Source organism: Barbatula barbatula (assembly GCF_947034865.1).
Source record: "Barbatula barbatula genome assembly, chromosome: 11".
NCBI lineage: Eukaryota > Metazoa > Chordata > Actinopteri > Cypriniformes > Nemacheilidae > Barbatula > Barbatula barbatula.
In genome coordinates, this window is record NC_136774.1 from 11,181,010 (window position 1) to 11,198,946 (window position 17,937).

General features: G+C 38.0%; 4 protein-coding genes across 9 annotated transcripts; 3 read left to right on the top strand and 1 right to left on the bottom strand.

The window, feature by feature from the left end:
* Positions 1-35: 35 nt before the first annotated feature.
* Positions 36-5,008, top strand: unc119b (unc-119 lipid binding chaperone B). Its single transcript, XM_079467907.1, has 5 exons — positions 36-463; positions 917-1,030; positions 1,128-1,236; positions 1,547-1,719; positions 2,461-5,008. Exons 1-5 carry the CDS (start codon positions 238-240, stop codon positions 2,571-2,573), a joined length of 735 nt encoding a protein of 244 aa, XP_079324033.1. The 5' UTR covers positions 36-237; the 3' UTR covers positions 2,574-5,008.
* Positions 5,009-5,031: 23 nt separating this feature from the next.
* Positions 5,032-9,528, top strand: LOC306900690 (uncharacterized protein). Of its 3 annotated transcripts, XM_079467904.1 has the most exons (8): positions 5,032-5,332; positions 5,504-5,564; positions 5,698-5,781; positions 6,429-6,542; positions 7,178-7,285; positions 7,472-7,585; positions 7,809-8,295; positions 8,840-9,528. In XM_079467904.1, the coding sequence occupies exons 2-8, from the start codon at positions 5,524-5,526 to the stop codon at positions 9,152-9,154; spliced, it is 1,263 nt and encodes a 420-aa protein (XP_079324030.1). In that variant the 5' UTR covers positions 5,032-5,332; positions 5,504-5,523; the 3' UTR covers positions 9,155-9,528. The 3 variants fall into 3 exon arrangements, with proteins under 3 accessions (XP_079324030.1, XP_079324031.1, XP_079324032.1); XM_079467905.1 differs by having other exon boundaries at positions 5,034-5,564; XM_079467906.1 differs by lacking the exon at positions 5,698-5,781 and having other exon boundaries at positions 5,035-5,332.
* Positions 9,529-9,704: 176 nt separating this feature from the next.
* cUnh12orf43 (chromosome Un C12orf43 homolog) lies at positions 9,705-12,653 on the top strand. Its single transcript, XM_079468254.1, has 6 exons — positions 9,705-10,254; positions 10,554-10,584; positions 10,703-10,801; positions 10,921-11,000; positions 11,196-11,292; positions 12,106-12,653. The coding sequence occupies exons 1-6, from the start codon at positions 10,161-10,163 to the stop codon at positions 12,440-12,442; spliced, it is 738 nt and encodes a 245-aa protein (XP_079324380.1). The 5' UTR covers positions 9,705-10,160; the 3' UTR covers positions 12,443-12,653.
* On the bottom strand, positions 11,385-17,706 carry hnf1a (HNF1 homeobox a; the record flags this gene model as incomplete). 4 transcript variants are annotated; one of them, XM_079468253.1, is made up of 11 exons in its annotated part: positions 11,385-12,359; positions 12,986-13,128; positions 13,391-13,466; positions 13,618-13,733; positions 13,864-14,040; positions 14,137-14,278; positions 14,528-14,679; positions 14,802-14,974; positions 15,196-15,376; positions 15,480-15,679; positions 17,016-17,311. In XM_079468253.1, 10 exons carry the CDS (start codon positions 17,309-17,311, stop codon positions 12,998-13,000), a joined length of 1,644 nt encoding a protein of 547 aa, XP_079324379.1. In that variant the 3' UTR covers positions 11,385-12,359; positions 12,986-12,997. The 4 variants fall into 4 exon arrangements, with proteins under 4 accessions (XP_079324379.1, XP_079324378.1, XP_079324377.1 ...); XM_079468252.1 differs by adding an exon at positions 17,493-17,706 and having other exon boundaries at positions 11,386-13,128; positions 17,016-17,378; XM_079468251.1 differs by having other exon boundaries at positions 12,050-12,359; positions 14,772-14,974.
* Positions 17,707-17,937: the final 231 nt, after the last annotated feature.

Here is a 17,937-nt window from a genome sequence, read left to right on the forward strand (position 1 = left end):
CATGCTGATAACTGATAATGACAATGCGCTTAAATGAAGTCAAGAGACGATCGCCAAAGTAAACTTATAATATGGTATCCATAGCAACGTGCAAACGGGTCCAGCCAATCAGCGCCCGGTTTTCTCCGCGTAGCTTCTCCATAGTGACGCACAACGCCATCTTGCATTCAGCGAGCGTCGAGCTCAACAGTCACGCAGTTCACGTTTCGCCGCTACATCAAGTTACATTTTGGAGAGATGAATAGTCAGGGTTCTCGCAACGAAACCGCAGCCGCCGCGGTTAACGGCTCGGATTCAACCGCAGCGGCTGCCCGCGATCGGAAAACAGGAGGCGGCGTTCTGAAAAGGCTTAAATCGCGAAGAAGTCAAGTGGAGCGACGGCCTGTAACGGAGGAAGAGCTGCGGGCGCTGGGCAGAGACATCACTCCGGATGAAGTTTTAGGGCTCCGCGCAGTCACTCGCGGTAAGAGCACTGAAACCGCTGCTGTTATGGCATTCTTCGGGTTCTTCTGTTTACTAAAGGCTCGCTTTATGGAATAACAGGCCAAATCCATGCTAGAAATGTATTGCCTCGATTAACCTTAGTAACGTTTGCTTTTTTTTTCGCATGTTGGCAGACGCATTCAGCCTATAACACACTTGATCAGTATGTGTGTTTTCTGGGAATCGAACCTACGACCTCTGACGCAACAAATACCCATAGAGCTACAGGAACATTCCGCTAATGTCACCCATTATCACAGAGACCATTGCATTTAATCAAAACCGATTCCTATGATAACCATTAATTGCTCACAATGTCTGGGATAGTTTGTATTTTTTCAGCAGGTGTCTTATAATGCTTCAGTAATGATAGTATTAATGCATCCCTTATCCTGTGGGACTCCTAGATAATAGATTTTGATTTATTTGACAGACTATCTGTGTAAACCAGAGGACAATATCTACAACATTGACTTCACACGCTTCAAGATCAGAGACTTGGAGACAGGAACAGTGCTTTTTGAGATCGCCAAACCACCACATTGTGGTATGATTCATTGACTTCAAGGCACAACGCTGTATAGTAACAACTCAGTCCATTTCCCCAGTTTGCTGATACATTTTTCTCTCACTGTTGCTTCCAGAACTTGATGAGGAAGACGAGGAAAATGGAGATGCCGACATAAGCACTGGGCGTTTCGTCCGTTACCAATTTACTCCAGCGTTCCTTAAGCTGCGCACAGTTGGAGCCACGTAAGTCCAAGAATCCCAAATACGATTATCTGCATTGTGCGCTCTGCTTGGTGGTCTAACTCTCAAGCTTTTAAACAAAGGACTCATGTTGTTTCATCTGATGCAAAGCTTGTGCAATGTTATTAGTCGAATTCCCAGAAATCATGAGTAAGTCATGGTCTGACCTCTGTAATTCATTCACTTCTCCTGTGAGAAGAATTCGTTGTCAGTTGCTGTTTGATTAAAAAAAAATATTTGAACATCTTGTGCATAGCTTAAGCATTCTGTGAATTGGTTTGTAGAATAATGTCTCACCCTTTCACTCTCTCAGCGTGGAGTTCACAGTTGCCGATCGGCCTGTTAACAACTTCAGGATGATCGAGAGACATTATTTCCAAGAGCGGCTCCTGAAGAGCTTCGACTTCGACTTTGGTTTCTGTATCCCGAACAGCCGGAACACCTGCGAGCACATCTACGAGTTTCCTCAGATCCCAGATGATCTCAGTGAGTTTTATCATCTATTTGATCCTTTAAAGGACCGATATTTCAGCATGCTCTTTTAATCCTAGCTAATGCTGTACAGGTAATGACATTTTGTAAGAACATATTGTTTCTTGAGTCCTGGTATTCAAGCGGTTTATTTAAAAGGTCAACCAAAAATTCTGTCATGAATTACTCTCTAGTTGTTCCAAACCTGGTTAAATGTAGAGAAAGATTAAAAATGACAATGGTAGTCAAACGTACCCCAAAACTGTTTGCTGTCCTAAATTCTTCAAAATATCTTCTTTTGTGTTTAACGGAACAATTTTTTCCGTTTTTCCTACTATGTAGTTAATGTGGTCCATGAACTGTTTGGTCACAAGCATTCTAAAAAAATAAATATTTTGCTGTGTTTATCAGAACAAAGCAATTTAAACAGATTTGGACCAACTCACAGGTGAGTAAATGAGTGTATCCCTTTCATTTTAGTAAATTTCAACAGATGGTAAAAGGGTGCGTGTCTTAAAATGATACAAAATTGCTTCACAATTTTTTCCTTATGGCTGAACAAGAAGGTCTGGTACAAAACATAACTATTTGCCCCGTTACAAGAAACGTATTGACCTGATTGTGTTTGACTCACTATATCAGACAGTCAGGCTCACAGATAGAGGAGATAACACTGCATGTCTTTGCAGCTCTAACGTCTCCAGTTTGTTTTTAAGCAATGTTTAACTTCCTGTCTTGTTGCGTTTCCTCCTGCAGTCCGGTTGATGATTGAACACCCGTACGAGACCAGATCAGACAGCTTCTACTTTGTGGACAACAAGCTGATTATGCACAACAAGGCAGACTACGCTTACAACGGGGGCCAGTAGTGCCGTTTCAGCAATAAATCTGAGGATTGTTTGCTTGGATAGTGTTTGCGTGGAATGTACATACAGAACCGCCGACAACACGCGGTGATGTCACCAGCATTGTGATCTGGCACCTGACCCACCCAACTGGAAATGACCGCCCCTCCGTGAAGTTCCTGCATTCCACAGACAGTGGTTCGGCCAAAAGTGGAGCTTTTTTTTGTTTACTACACTTAACCAGACAGAATTCCCCCGTCGTCCAGTCTTAGGGCCACAACAAAAGGAATGGTTTATTTAAAAGAAAAATGTTGAAGATATTATTATGGTCGAATTTTGAAAGAGTTCTTTTACAAAGACAAAAACACTAGTTTCATTCAGACATGCAAAAATGAAGCGATTGTGTCTCACACATTTTTACTGCCCGCTGTGTGTGATTGTTATTAAGCAGAAAGAGGGTTCTTGTGTGATCTTGCCTTTGTCCTAGATGATCATTTAACAGACAGACAGCATGACTGTGGTGTGTATCAACTCTTAACCGCACAAAAATGAGACCAGAACGTTCTACTTCACCAGTCAACTTCATATGAAGTGCATTCTCAGGTGTATGATCAGGGTTAGTTTGTTTGGTTGAATGTAATCAAGATTATTTTGGTCAATGTGATCTAAAAACAGAGCAGCCGATCGATCTGCTTGACACGCTTGACAAACCATAGAGACCTCAAATGGAGACCAATAATATGGCCACTAGTTAATTCGTTTTTTCGTCATATCTCTTTGGTTTTGTCACACCACAAGCTGTTAAATCGTGACCCTGTTTGTGACAGAAAATATAGTTGCATTTGTGTGTCATTCCTGTCTTCTTTGGATGGTGAATTATGGATTCACATACTGTTGTGTTCATAGGACATCTGTCTTTGTCACGTGTGAGGGCTTGTAATGTCAGACACGGCTGTTTGGCTACTGTGCATACAGAATTGGGTTCGTGTCACGCGCACAATGGGATGAGATTTCCAACATGCTTGTCTTTGTTCACCTTTTGAGTGATCTAGCCGATCCATCAGAGTTTTGATGTTAATGTTTGATCTAAGTCAACGTGATGTTAAATGGTGGGTGTGATTTGTGATGCGATTGGTAAACATTGTAGGATTAATGAAAACGATTGGCTAAGAAAGAAAAAGATATAAGCATCCAGGAATGGAACAGAACAGACCTCTTAATCCAGCCCCGACTTTAACTCAATTTTATTGGATTACAATGTTATCTATATCCTCCATCATTTTTTATTTGTGTCAGATGGATAATACACATTTTAATCTGTTTACAAACAAGTCAGGTCTCGGCTAAGGTGACTTGCTTACATAAGTGTCCTTAAGAAAGACTTTTATCAGCTTTATGGATCAATGTTTGTGAAATATTTGTGAAGTACCTGTCTAATGCCTTACTCAGAAATGCTGTTTTCTTACAACCATCTGTTTAAAGGGATAGTTCACCAAAACAAAAAATGTGTCATCATTTACTCACATTCAAGTTGTTCCAAAATCTGTATATTTTTTGTTCTGATAAACACAGAGAAAGATATTTGGAAGAATGCTTAACCAAACAGTTCTTAGACCCTGTTGACTACCATAGAAGGAACATTTACTTATCTACTTTTGTGTTTAACAGAACAAAAAAAAACAATCCCGAAGAAATGGGGCATTTTTGACCATGGTAATCAATGGGGTCCAAGAACTGTTTGGTTATAAGCATTATTCCAAATATCTTTCTCTGTTTTCAACCAAATAAAGAGATTTATACAGATTTGGAGCAGCATTTTTGAGTGAACTATCCCTTTAATGCTTTTACTGTCTGCAGCCCTAGTGGTCGTTTTCTAAACAGGGTTTGGTCCATATTACCCATTACAAACTACACACCTTGTTTAAAAATGTTTTCGTACCCTGCATTTCTTAATATTTCTCGACCACCTCCTCTAGCCCCTAAAATCACCTTTAAGACTTTATATACGGAATGAGACAATGTAAAGGGTTCTTAGTGCTCAAAAGGAGGGATGCTGCTCTTAAATATAGTTTATTAATGTGTAATGTGTAAACTGGAATACATTTGTCTTTCGCTTTTTTAATTTAGCCATTTATAATGTTGTCATAATGTTTATCTTTCATGAAGCCTGTATCAGGACTGTTACCATAATAACAAAACATTAAAGGTTTATTTATACATTAGTTGAAAACAACAGGGTCTATCGAAATATATAGAAAGTACCTTAAATCATAGAATATTTTATTGTTAAGAGGGGGAAATATTATCTAAAATAACTGATTGTCCCTGGATGGAACAGATTCATGATCTCAGAATGATAGGACAATTGTATTAAACTGTAAAATAGGAATTATGTCCAGTGTGAATTTGGAATTTGTACAGAGAGAGAAATAAAACACGTTATAAATTATATTGGTTTTATTGACGACTGAAGTGTCATTTTGTACCACAAGGTGACAGGGTCTCATGATCAACGTGCAGAACACTTGCATGGATTACTTCAGAGAGTTTATTGTTTCTTTTCCCTGGAATGAAAAACGGAAACAGACGGTCGTTGTTGTATTGTAGTGCCCTTCTTTATGTATTATCCAAATTGGTTTTGTTGGATATCATTTTTGTACGAGTTAAATGTGACTGTAGTCTGTTTAGCTTCTAACGTTGACAGGAAGTGGAGGTCGACAGAGATCTGTGTAATCCACCGCACTCTGAAATCAGTGTATTGCTAAAGACATACATTTCAATTAGTAAGTAAAACTGCATTCATATTAATAGTTGTAAACATGCTGTTATACGCTTAACAAAGTTTATTTTCTACCAGGGTTATCGACGTAAGATCATCAGCACTTCAGTTTCGGTTTCTTAATATCGAAAGCAAGACTATGCATAGTTATGTTCTTTTTAATTTCTTCGTATAGGTCAGATTTAATCTTCTATTATGGACACGAGTGGTCTTGAAGAACAACATGATTCCAAAAGGTGCGATATTTAAAGATTTTAGTAGATTTTATTGTTTTAGGACGACATTTTACGTTGGGCACGGACTGTGTTGGGGTTTCTTGAATCAATATGTTTAATGCAAAACGTCGTTATTTAATCACAAACCATACAGTGAATTCAAAAGAAAGAGATCAGAGTCGACCTGTGAACACGATGCTCTCAGCGAAGGACCAAGTGACGAATACAGAAATAAAAGGTATAAAACATTTACACTGAAAATACATAGTGTTGGATTGGTACGTGTTTCTTCAGCAAACAGCAGTCATATACAAAAATACTGCAATGGGCTAATTTGTTTCCATATGTGAAAACTATGGAGCGCTAAACTGTCACAGTTGAATGCTAAGAAGCATTAAGTTCCAGGTGGTTTTTGGAGTGAGATATTGTAATGGATTTGTATTGCTCATAATGTAGTTGTTTTAGGGATGCTCCACATGTCACTTTTTATTAATTTGTATAAACTGCAATACATTTGTCTATTTGACTTTTTTACTTGCAATTTATATTTACATTCATAATGTTTCATGAAGTCTATCAGGATTGTTACCGTATTAACAAAATATAAGGGTCTATAGAGCTGATCTTGCTTCTAGCATTTCCAATTAAATGTATTTTATTGAACCACCATTTACAAACATTCTAACCCAAAGTAATCTTGTAAAACCATTAACACAACCATAACCCTTTTGAATACCAAAATAACAGAATATTTTGTTTTATATATATATATTATTTGATATATTAAAAAGTCTTGTGCTGTTCTCAATTTTATTAAAACTCAATAAAATGTTAAATTGCTCTGAGTAAATGGAAAGAAAATTACAAAACATTTTCTCCTTTCAGAGTAAAGACGGAGAGACCAGCTTCTCCGGCACCCAGCCTCCTGTCTTTGAAGTCAGATTTGTCAATGGCTCCACCAGATAACTTTAAAGGAGTAATGATCCCTTTAGATTTCAGGTGAGTTGAAAAATGTATAATCTAAAAAAGATTATTGTATAAGCCTGATATGCAAAAACAACCTTCCAAATATACAGAGTATGTACGTATGGAAACTATCCCAGATTGTAGATTCTCTAAAAGGTAACACATGTTGATTTAAAGGGACCGTTCACCCAAAAAAAGGAATTCTGTCATCATTTACACTCCTATAAATGTCATTGTTCTGAAGAACACAGAGAAAGATATTTGGAAGAATGCTTATAACCAAACTGTTCTTGGACCCCATTGACTACCATAGTAGGAAAAATTACTTTGTTGAATGCAAAAGAATATATTTTGAAGCATGTAGGACAAACAGTTCTAAGGCACTTTTGACCAATGCCATTTTTCCTACTATGTCAATGGGGTCCAAGAACTGTTGGCTACAAGTATTCGTCCAAATATCTTTCTCTGTGTTCAACCAAATGAAGAAATGTATACAGATTTGTGTAGTGATTAATTCATGACAGAATTTCTTTTTTGTATAAACTATCCCTTTACGGTAATTTCAAAAGGGGAGATGTTTTCCTATCAAAACACATGACCAACCAATTACAAAACAAATAAATTGTTTTTCGCAGTTGTACAGTTTAAATTGTATTTCGTCCACGCAGAGAAAGACCAACTTCTCCAACTCCAAGCTATATGTCTTTGAGGACAGATATGTCAATAGATGCACCAAACAACTTCAAAAGAGAACAAACATTTAATGTGTTTACAAGGTATGTTTACAAATGTTTACATTAACAGTATTTAAAGCAAACTCCAGCATTTTACTCCTTTGTGTTTTTTATACAAAATTAGGTTTGCATGTTCATATTTACAGTATAAGACAAACCAGGACCAATTTTTATTCAACTGATCCCAATTGCAAAGTTAGTTTTTACGATGACATTTTCTCATTACAGAGTTGGGTCAGAGAGAGCCCCTTCACCTACACTTACCTCTGTTTCTGAATTAACAGACTGTTTATTTGAACAACCAACTAACTTAACTGAAGAGACGTACCACTTGGGTCGAAGGTGAAGTTTTTGAAGTTAAATTCTGTGTGTGTGTGTATGTGGTTTATGAGAACAAATGACAAATGTATAATGAGGTTTTACGGGGAGACTTTAATAAATAAATTGTTATATTACTAGCCAGTTCGATAAACAAGACATGAAGTTGAATCCGGGACAAGCGCTTAACCAATTAGAACAGTGTATTAGTTATTTTTTAAACTGATGTTCAATTTTTTACTTCTAGTCTGCTGGGAGAGAGTTATTTGAAGTGTCCAGTATGCAAATCTTTATTGAAGAATCCAGTCTCCATTCCATGTGGTCACAATTTCTGCAGAGACTGTATTAACTCATCCTGGGACAGTTGTGTGGAAGATTATGTCTGCCCAGGGTGTGAAAAGGCGTTCAAAATACGTCCAGAGCTTAACACAAACACAGCACTGGCAGAGGTGGTTAAACGCCTACAGAAGGCAGGCTTTAGTCCAGCACTTCCACCATTGCCTTATGCTGGGCTTGAAGATGTTAAATGTGATATCTGCTCTGGCCAGAGTTTGAAAGCAGTGAAGACCTGTTTAACCTGTGAGAAGTCCCTATGTGAAACTCATATAAGAGACCATTACACAGTACCAGCTCTAAAGAAGCACACACTGTCTGATGTAACTGGTCCAATGGAGAAGAAACTGTCCACACAAAACCTACCAACAGACAACATCAGCAGCATCTTTGGAGAGCAGGTTTGGCAATTATTATTTGATCAGCTACCGTAAATGTTAAATGTAATGTAAGTAGGCTATTTGACTTTAAAGGTCAAGTGAATGGAATATAGCGCGATCTAGCGCTGAAGTTGCGAATTGCAGCCAGCGCCTCACTCCACCCTTCCCTTTAAAAATACTACGATGGCTGTCACAAAACTAAGATATCGTCATGTTTTCACTTATATGACGAATGAGATGACATATATTTAATGAAAAGCACTCTGTAGAGCATTTAGGGCTACTGTATAAACAATAGAATTCCATGCAAGGGAACCCATGGTGTATGTAGATAATAGCTCATTCTAAAGTAATAAAAATATAACGCTTCATTATGTAAGGTATTTATACACTTGAAGACATAGTATACATGATTTAGCCTTTCTGTCAATAGATACTCCTAAAGAATACACACTGGACTAATAATGATCATTGTAGTTATGAAAACATAACAAATTATGAAAAATGTTTTATATAAATTTAAACTATTGACACAAATGCATATATTCTTTCCCGTTTTTTAAAGGAAAAAGACAGGAGCATGTCCGAGTCTGGGCTGAATCTGTCAATGGTAAATGAAGCTGCAGGAGTCTCCACACCCGAGACAGACGTTAAGAAAGATATAACTAACACTACAATTCTTGAACTTAAGTACTCCGAACTTCAGCAAGAAGTTTCTCAGCTTAAAGAAAGCTTTTCAGAATTTAAGAAACAAAATACTAAGACGGATAAAAATGTATGGGATGTGTCTGATGATTTAGAGAACTCTAGTGACTATGATATATATGAACAAGATGAAAATGAGTATGAGGAAGATTATTATGATCAATATGGTGTTTAAGATGGAAATTGTTGCAGAGGCAGTTATGATGTACACAGTACCCTGGTCATATCCAGCTTCAGCTCCACTGTTTTCTCCCAGCTCACTGGCCCAGTCCACTTCAGTCTATTGTCACCAGTCATAATTCTGTTCTGGTGCCTTTGTTGCTTGTGTTTAACTGAGTTCATCAGCATCCCTAGTTTGCTTTGTTTACCCGTTCGTTTCATGGTTGCCGGGTATATTTTCATTTTGTTCTCAATACTTTCTGTTTATTCCAAATGCTGGTTTTGGTAACACATTGGTGTATAGCGCTCGTGTCTATGTTTAAGTGTCATGTATGTTACTTTTCTCTTGAGTATATTGATTACCTTTATTAAAGGTGTTTTGGATATACCAACCAGATTGTCTTTTATTGACACACTAGCATTATGTTTAAGCCAGATGCTGGGAATTTCGCGTACGTGAAAATGCATAATTTGGAACACGAGATCAAGACAAAAGAGTCAAAATGCACACGATCCTTGAGGTACTTTATCTCAACGGCTAAATTAATTGCGCCTGGTTGACAGTAGGGGGCAACCACGACAATACATATTTGACAGTCACGGGGCACCACGAGAACGTTGATAAATGCCGAATACAGAATTATAATAATTTCATGAAATATATTAATTTGCAAGATTTTTTGATAATATCCGCATGTTGTGTGCGTGTTCAAAAAATGTCTAGCTTTCGCAACCCATCTTCCAGTACGGTAGGGGTCAGTCAAGCACCCATTAGGTGAAAGTGCAACTTTATTTCTCGTTTCGGCTACATGTGCAAGTCGTGTTTTACATGCATTTGTTTAAACCAGGCAATGGTAGTAAATATACTTACAGCACTCGTTGATCCTTATTAGCTGTCGTTGTTACAAATGCGGATATCGTGTCAAATAATAAGTCGAGACAAGAATAATCTTTAAACATGCTCCACAACTCCTAACTGTTCATTAAAACTCAGTCATCTCGCCGATAAATGAACCTGGACGATGTCTGAAAGCAGCAGTGAAGAGGAAAACACTGATAGATTTAAAGAGGCAGCGTGGAGTTTTGGATCTCAGGATGTCAAGATCAGTGGAGAAGGTAACTTATTATTTGAGGAGGTCCTTGATCAATTAACAGTGGCCCACATGTGCACGACTAAATGTACAAAGCATACCTATCTGTGCAATACAGCGACATTAGGAAAACTGATGACATTTCGTCGTTGTGTGAATATCTGGGATATCTTTTGCCTGTTATTTGATGATTTTTTTGTAGATTATAGATAATAAATCTTCAATAAAAAATGGAAAGACATCATAACGTATTGTGTTATGTTGTGAATAAATTGGTTTGGTTTACTGACAACTCAGGATTGTTATTGTTTTTACTCCACACAGAGAAAGACAGCAGTGGCAGGCAAAGTCATAGGTGAGTTGACTTCGTACGAAATTTAAGACAAAAATTAATCTCATAAGATTAACATTTAATATTTCAAAATGGTTTTCAGTGGCTGTTTGTGAATAAATTGCTTTACTTGTTTACACAGAAAAGAAGTTTCAAAACATGAACATGATGGCAACGAGCTCGGGACAACTCCAGAGTTCAGATCCCATGTGGCAAAAAAGTTAGGAGCCATATTGGACGGGTGAGACAAAACCAATAAGTTTTATGCATGAGTTTTGATTTGTCATTACATTTTACTTCCCTGCTTGTTTGTAAATAAAATTTTCTTTGTCGCTACACACACACACACACACACACTAGGCGTATTTCAGAGGTGTGTTCTGATACTGTTGCTTCACAACCTTGTCCGTCTAAACGTACAGACGAAGAGGAGGATGAAGGTGAGTGTCCATGCCAAATAAAGTGCATGCTGTCGTTAAAGCAAGCATTTACAATTAAATATTTGCATCATTTTAAGTAGCGGTCACTGATTTTGGGCCCCATTTTCGATTTGTCAGGATTTACAGGTTTTCAAATCCAGCTTAACAACTGCTGCTAAATTAATTTCATTAGAATTTTTTTTCTAATTTGTAAAGGTTTTCGTCTCTTCTCCACTTCTGCTCCTGGAAAATGGATGGAGTGTGAAGAGTTAGCTCCATCCCCAAAAAAGAGACGCCCAGTTCCCAGCTCTAGGTGAGCTTGACTTGTGGTTATGAAAGTATGGTACATACTGTGTTGTTAATTTGCTTCTTTTAAATAACAAGCAACTAAACATTGGCAGGAATGCTGTTAAATATTAGTCTGTATTGGGTTTTTGAACATTATTATAGTAAATATGAAAGTACTACAGTTTATCAATTAACTAATGAGTACTACAGAAAACTGTAATATGCTAATCATATTCTGGTGAAGGTAGGATAATAATACATATATTGCATTTGTAATCCTTACCACTGCATACTGCAAATGGCATCAAAATGTGTTATAGAAGATACATTGTTAACAAATCTTTTTGCAGTTAAACTATTACTATATTGAATGGTTCTGCTGTGGTGGAATGAACTGGTAGCATCCATTACAACTTTAAAAAACCAACTCAAACATACCTTTTCCAAATGTATCTAACTAACTAATAACTGTTTTGTTTAAAAAAATGCTTGCTTAAGTAACATGGCATAATAAACTATCAGTACTCTTTAGCGTGTTGACAGAATGTTAAATGCTCTTCTACTTGTAAGTAACTTTAGATAAGTGTCTGCCAAGTGAAAACTTTTGACTTTGCTGAAGCCATGCCCCCTGCAATGCCTATACTGCCCACCAGGGGCCATGGCTAAAAGCTTATGAAGCTCTGGTTTAATAGTGCCGTCTGTAACAAATGTACTGTACTAAATCAAAACAATACCATAATATGTTTATAGAGGTGTAGGAAACATGCTAAGTTTGTAGATTTGCTTCAAAGTGTTGCTTTAAAGAAATACATGTTTTTCTTTCACTCTCTCTATGCAGTGACAGTGACAGTGAGATGGAGATGAGGTTTCGAGAAGCTGCAGTGTCTGTTTCAGATCTGCTTGCCCCTTCAGCTCCTCCCGTCACAGAGAAGAAAAGTGGAGAGATGGAGGATGGAGGGGAAAATGACACTGCTGACACGGTACCAAAGAAAAGAAAGAGAAAAAGGAAAAAAAAAATGGCCACAGAAGCAAGTGAGAAAGTTGTTGTTCGCTGTGAGAAACAATCTAATGGAGATCCAGTTGAGCAGCACACTGTAACAGAAAATTTGACAAAGAAAAAGAAAAAGAAGAAAATGAAAAAATTGGAAGATGGAAGAAATGGCAGTGTTGAATGATAGTCTGATTGTTCTGGATTTAAACAGAAGTTATTTACTCAGTCTCTATTTTCATCTGGATTTTGTTTTATAATGTTCATGTTTTACAATGTTTATTGTACAGTAAATTTCTTACAAAAAAAACAAGATCTTGCTTAATTCAATGTACAACCTCCCCCACAAAAATAACTACACACAAAATCATCAATAAAGCTTTTGTTGTCTTACATAGAAAGTTCTGCTCATTTTATGAGCTAAATTTACATTTCTGTCTGTGAATGTGTGTTTCTGAAAGATTTTGAATTGAAGTTGTAATGATAAATTTTATGAATAATCATGTACTTTTTTACATGGACTTACTTTCTGAATCAAACAAAAATTGTAAATGTCTGAAAGGAGTATAATTCACACCTGTTGTCACAAATAGGTAGGCAGAATGAAGAGTTCATAAGGACTAGTGCCTTTATATTTATCTAAATTTTTGCTCTCAGATATTTTTTATCGATACAACCAACTTTCTATTCCCCTGCAGAAATCTCAGCAACTGTCTATGTTAGGTGGCACCTTCAGCTGTAGTTATTGTGCAGTGGAAACCATTTGTGTGGTGATATAAGGGTCTATGTCTTCTGGTGAAGTGGAGAGCAGGTGAGAAGGATGGGTTTCACTCGTCTGGGTCTGAGGGTACAGCTCTAAACTGTTTGAAGACACTGTCAATTTGAAACAAGGAGATAAATAGGTAGGTGAATTTAAAATGTAAGTCTTGTTCAGAACTTGTATCTGTAGTTCCTAATACAGCTGACCCACAGTACTGCGAAGTTTGTATGTTTCTGTATTTGGTACACCCAGTTCATTTAATGAAATTGTGCAACTAGTATCGGGTGTCTAATAAGGGGATTTACGAAACTAACAATAAGGATTAAGAACCACTGGTTTACATTAAACAGGCTTTGGAAGGGATGATGGCAATACCTTGCTCTGGTGAAGTGGAGTGCAAGTGTAAAGACTCCTCTTCAATAGGAGTATCTTCCGTATCTCGGTTGAAAAGCTGAAAGAGAGGAAAAATATATAAGATGTATTGTTTGTAGAGTATGCATTAAAAGCTTATATATAACTTTCAATAAATTCTTGTTCAGTTTTGAATAGCCATGCAGTAAAATGATTGTTGAAAACACAAGGTCAGATTGTTTGGTTCATGCCTGTCGAACAGCTGTGAGGTTAGTCAGTGTCCCAATGCTGTTGCCCTCTGCGATGATCATAGCCTGCGACAGTAGACTAGAAGAAGAGTAAGAGGTCAAGTCTGCCTTGCTGTACACTGAAACACAAAATATAATAACATAATTATGGTCAACTCCTGTACATGTATGATGCATGTATTTGGCATGATGCCAAACTATTTTGTTTATTTGTTTATTAAAAAGAAATATACACTAAATACGACTTACTGTGACATGGTAGCGGGGCCATAGTTGCCATGAATGAGCTAGGGCAAAGGTGACCCTGAAGCTGCTGTTGAGGTGAGGTGTGAAGCTGCTGTTGAAAAGAAATTGGCTGAAGGGTGGTAAACCCACCCCCCACATTGTTGATGACAGGGACCGTCTGGGTTTGAGAGGATGTCAAGCCTACAGTAAGAGACATGTATTATCTTATCCATTGGTTGCGAGTGTTTTATTTATAAATGTTTGATCAAGACCACAATACTAAATTATAAATTGTACCTATAAAAAGGGAAGAGTCTCCCAGACTCATAATGCTTGGTAATGAAGCCATGATCAGTCCTGAGGGGGGTGCAGAGGATCCTGAGAGTCCATGAAGAGACGTGAGAGTACTGACTGGAGGTAAGGAGCCACCACCAGATGCCTAATAGAGGGAACAGAAACTGGAGGCTTGTTTCCTGTCTGCGTATTGACTATCAGATTAAATTGCAGGTCTAATTTGCCTTTAAAATGGGCAAACCCAAAACGTTGGGTTAAATTAACCCATTAAATGGCTATATTTGACCTATCATTGGTTAAACCAACCCAGCACAGGTTAATTTTTTAACTCAACGGTCGAATTCGACTCTTTGAAAATAACCCAGCATTAAAGGGTGAAGTCATTTGATCTCACTGGTTTGTGGTGATGTGTGTCAAGGAGTGTATGACTGGGTTCTAGCTGTTCTGGACTGGCTCCGAGATGACCACTACCAGCCCTGTCTTCACCGCCGGAGCTTCTCACTGAGCCCAAACTCTCACAGACGACTGCTTGACCATACTTCAGACCTTCAACAACAGAAATCATTCAGTCAAACTCAGAACTAGGAGGAAGATAAAACGTGCAAAGATGGTGTGATCTTGAATGACATTACAGTTACCTGGTGAAGGACTAGAAGCTAGTGTCTGACCTGTGGAGAGTGTTGATTGGCTACTGTAAGGCACGTCCAGTGCCAGTTTGTGGCGAAAAGCCTCCTCCTTGCGACGATTGGCAAACCAATTATATACCCGAACCTCTGTCACCAGATTAGAGCCCAGGCCAGCGAGCTGAGATGGAGACACACCCCTCTGTAGACACTCTGCTCTAAAACACAAGTGCCCAATACACTGGTTAAAAAAAGGTGCTTCAAATGAAGAACCTTTGTTTGATAAAAGGTTCTTTGTGGCGAACAAATGCTCTTTAGATTATAAAAAAGTAAGAAAGAGATGGAACCAAAAATGGTTCTTCTATGGCAATCGCTGTTAAGCACCTTTACTTTTTAGAGTGTTGATTGGGTAACACTGACACAATTCAACTTTGCTTACCGGTTGCACTCCTCCACCAGTCCCTCCCTCTCCTCTTTACTGGGGTTCTTTTGTCGTTCGTATGCCTGAAACAGGATTTGCTGGGAGGCAGGGCCCCATTTGAAACGATTCCTCCTTCCTTTTCGTCCTTCCTCTGCAGATTCCTCTCCTGACATAAGACCTCGACTAGCATTGGTGAATTCTGCATTGATCAGTATGAGAAATCAAATTAATTTTCATTTTAACTGGAAATATGTTCTATAACAGAACACTGTATAACAGAAATAAGAGCTTGTCACACATACGTTGATTAATCTCTGCTTTTTTCTTGACACACCAGCTATACAGAGCGGCACGTTTTTGATTCTTCATGGGTGTGCCCTTGTTGAGGTGCTGGGAGAGATGAGATTGGTTAAGGCCAGTGGATTCTACCACTTCTCTCTGCGGGAGGTTGTGCTGCTGCATGTAGCTCTTTATCATTTTAGCTACATGCCAGGGATCCCCTCTAACATACACAAACACATGAAAAACTTGAGAAGTGATTTTCACAATTTTCTATTGTAAAAAGCATTAAATAAAACATTAGAAATATAGACAGCATAGTAATAATTGTTTAAGGATAAAAACAGGTATATATATATAATAAAACCAGGAAAGTTATAAAATACATTGTATTAAAGTACTGTATATCACTCATGTGATTGTAGAAGATCTTCCAAAAGACATGCACTGTAAAAAGGTCAAAATTGTCTGGCAACTTTTGTACATTGGACAAATTATTGACACAAGTGGTACATACTGTATATGAAACTGAGCCAACTGAAAACATTGTTACTTTAAAAGTTCGACTTGAGCTCTGGTTTTCATTTATTATGTGTATAAATAATTATTGAGTGAGCAGACATCTAAAATATAATATGATCATAGAGCTTGCTAAGACTAAATATCCTAGGTCACTTTTCTTGTTGATGTATCATCATTTAAGACATTTTAAATAGTTTTACTAGAAAACAAGACAGAAATATTAGAAAGAATGTCATGTTACTGTTTCTGAAGGATGTCCCCCATGTATTTTAAAATATGAACATTTAAAAAACAGTGGTTAAAAGAATTTATAAAAACAGTTTTTAAAAAAGGGTTAGGGAAAAGAGGAAGGAGGTAGAGAGGGTGCAATATTTACACTGTAAGATAAGGCCGGAGACGAAGGACCAAAGTCCACCAGATTGTAAATAGCCCTCACAAACACTCTGCAGACTTATACAAATCCCTCACAAATATATAAACTTTTCAAACGTTTTGATGAGCTGCATCACATGCTTTATCACATGTGCCTTTTATCTCCAAACTGTCCAAAGAGCCTTTGGATGCAGATTTACCTTCGCAACACCGCTATCTTTACAATATCACTATAGTCGAATGTACACACAGACACACACACAGAGATACAGCTGGACACTGTGTCACTCTGTTAATTTTAACCAGTCGATGTAGCTTATTTATTAAAAAGATAGAAATGGACTGAGAATAATGAATAGGGTGGGTAATTAGTAACTAGAAAAGGTGGAACCTCCTTTATATTCACCCCATCAGTTAGGAAACCAAGCACTAGAGGAGAGAGGAAGCTGGTGAACAGGAATTAAGGAGAGAAGACTTGGAATGAGGCTTAAAAAACAAGCGAATTTTTTCTTCGGGTATTCGTGGAGTGATGTTGAGATGATAACATGACGAGATCAAATGGACTATCTTAATAGGATTATTTTCTGATAATTTTTTAACAACGAACAACATTTCAGGTAAAATATGTATGTTTCAAAGGGAACATTTGCTTTTTTAGCACTTACTGCAACAGCTGGTCAACTTCAGCCCTCTGTCTCTCTGCCTCCTCTGGTGGAAGTCTGTCCAGCTCGCTGAAGATTGGCGGCGGATTCTCCAACTCTCCTTCCTCTGAGCTCTCCCCGTCTGCCCGGTCTGTCCTCTCCATGCCGGCCGAAGCTCTCTCTCTCTCCAGATCTCCAATGGCTTGAATCAGCAACTCCTTCGATAGACCCGAGCTCAGGAGAGACCACACCAGCTGCTCCTGCAAGGCCGACAGTCGACCGCTTCGCTCTCCAGCTCTCCTCCCCTCACCTCCCTCCATCTCACGTTTTCTGTGGCGTCTCAGCAGATGTCGGTCTTTGACGGTGTTCAGATCTTGGGGAAGGCACCTGTGTGTAGATCACAAGCGTGGTTTGTGTCATTAAAGCGATCACATACACTTCGGTGTGCAAACAGCGCACACACAAACACACACAAGCCAAAACAACATTGCAATCGTTCACCTGCGTTTGAGCTCAGTGTCTGGATCATGCACTCATTTAGACATAATTGTAGATCTTGATCCTCTCTTCCTTATTTTCCAGTGTTCCTCTATTTCGGCTGTTGTACTTTGTCTAGACACCTGTTGCCCTTTTAGTTAAAAAATATTTTTTTCCAACTTTCTTTTCCCGTCATGCCCTCCTCCTTTACTCTCTCTCTCTTTCTCTCCCTTACTTCAGGTGAACTTTGGCCTCAGCCCGTGTTAGGGGCAAAGTGTAGAGTTTAACCATTTTGTGAGAATGAACACTGTAAACACATTACATATGTGCTATCTTATTAGGAAATGTATAGTAAAATGAAATTTATGAGGCTCCTGTTTACATCACGTGAATGTTTTGTTTTGCATTTACAATTCATTGTAACTCAAAAATACATCTTAAATGTTTTAACTAACACGCACAGAAAATG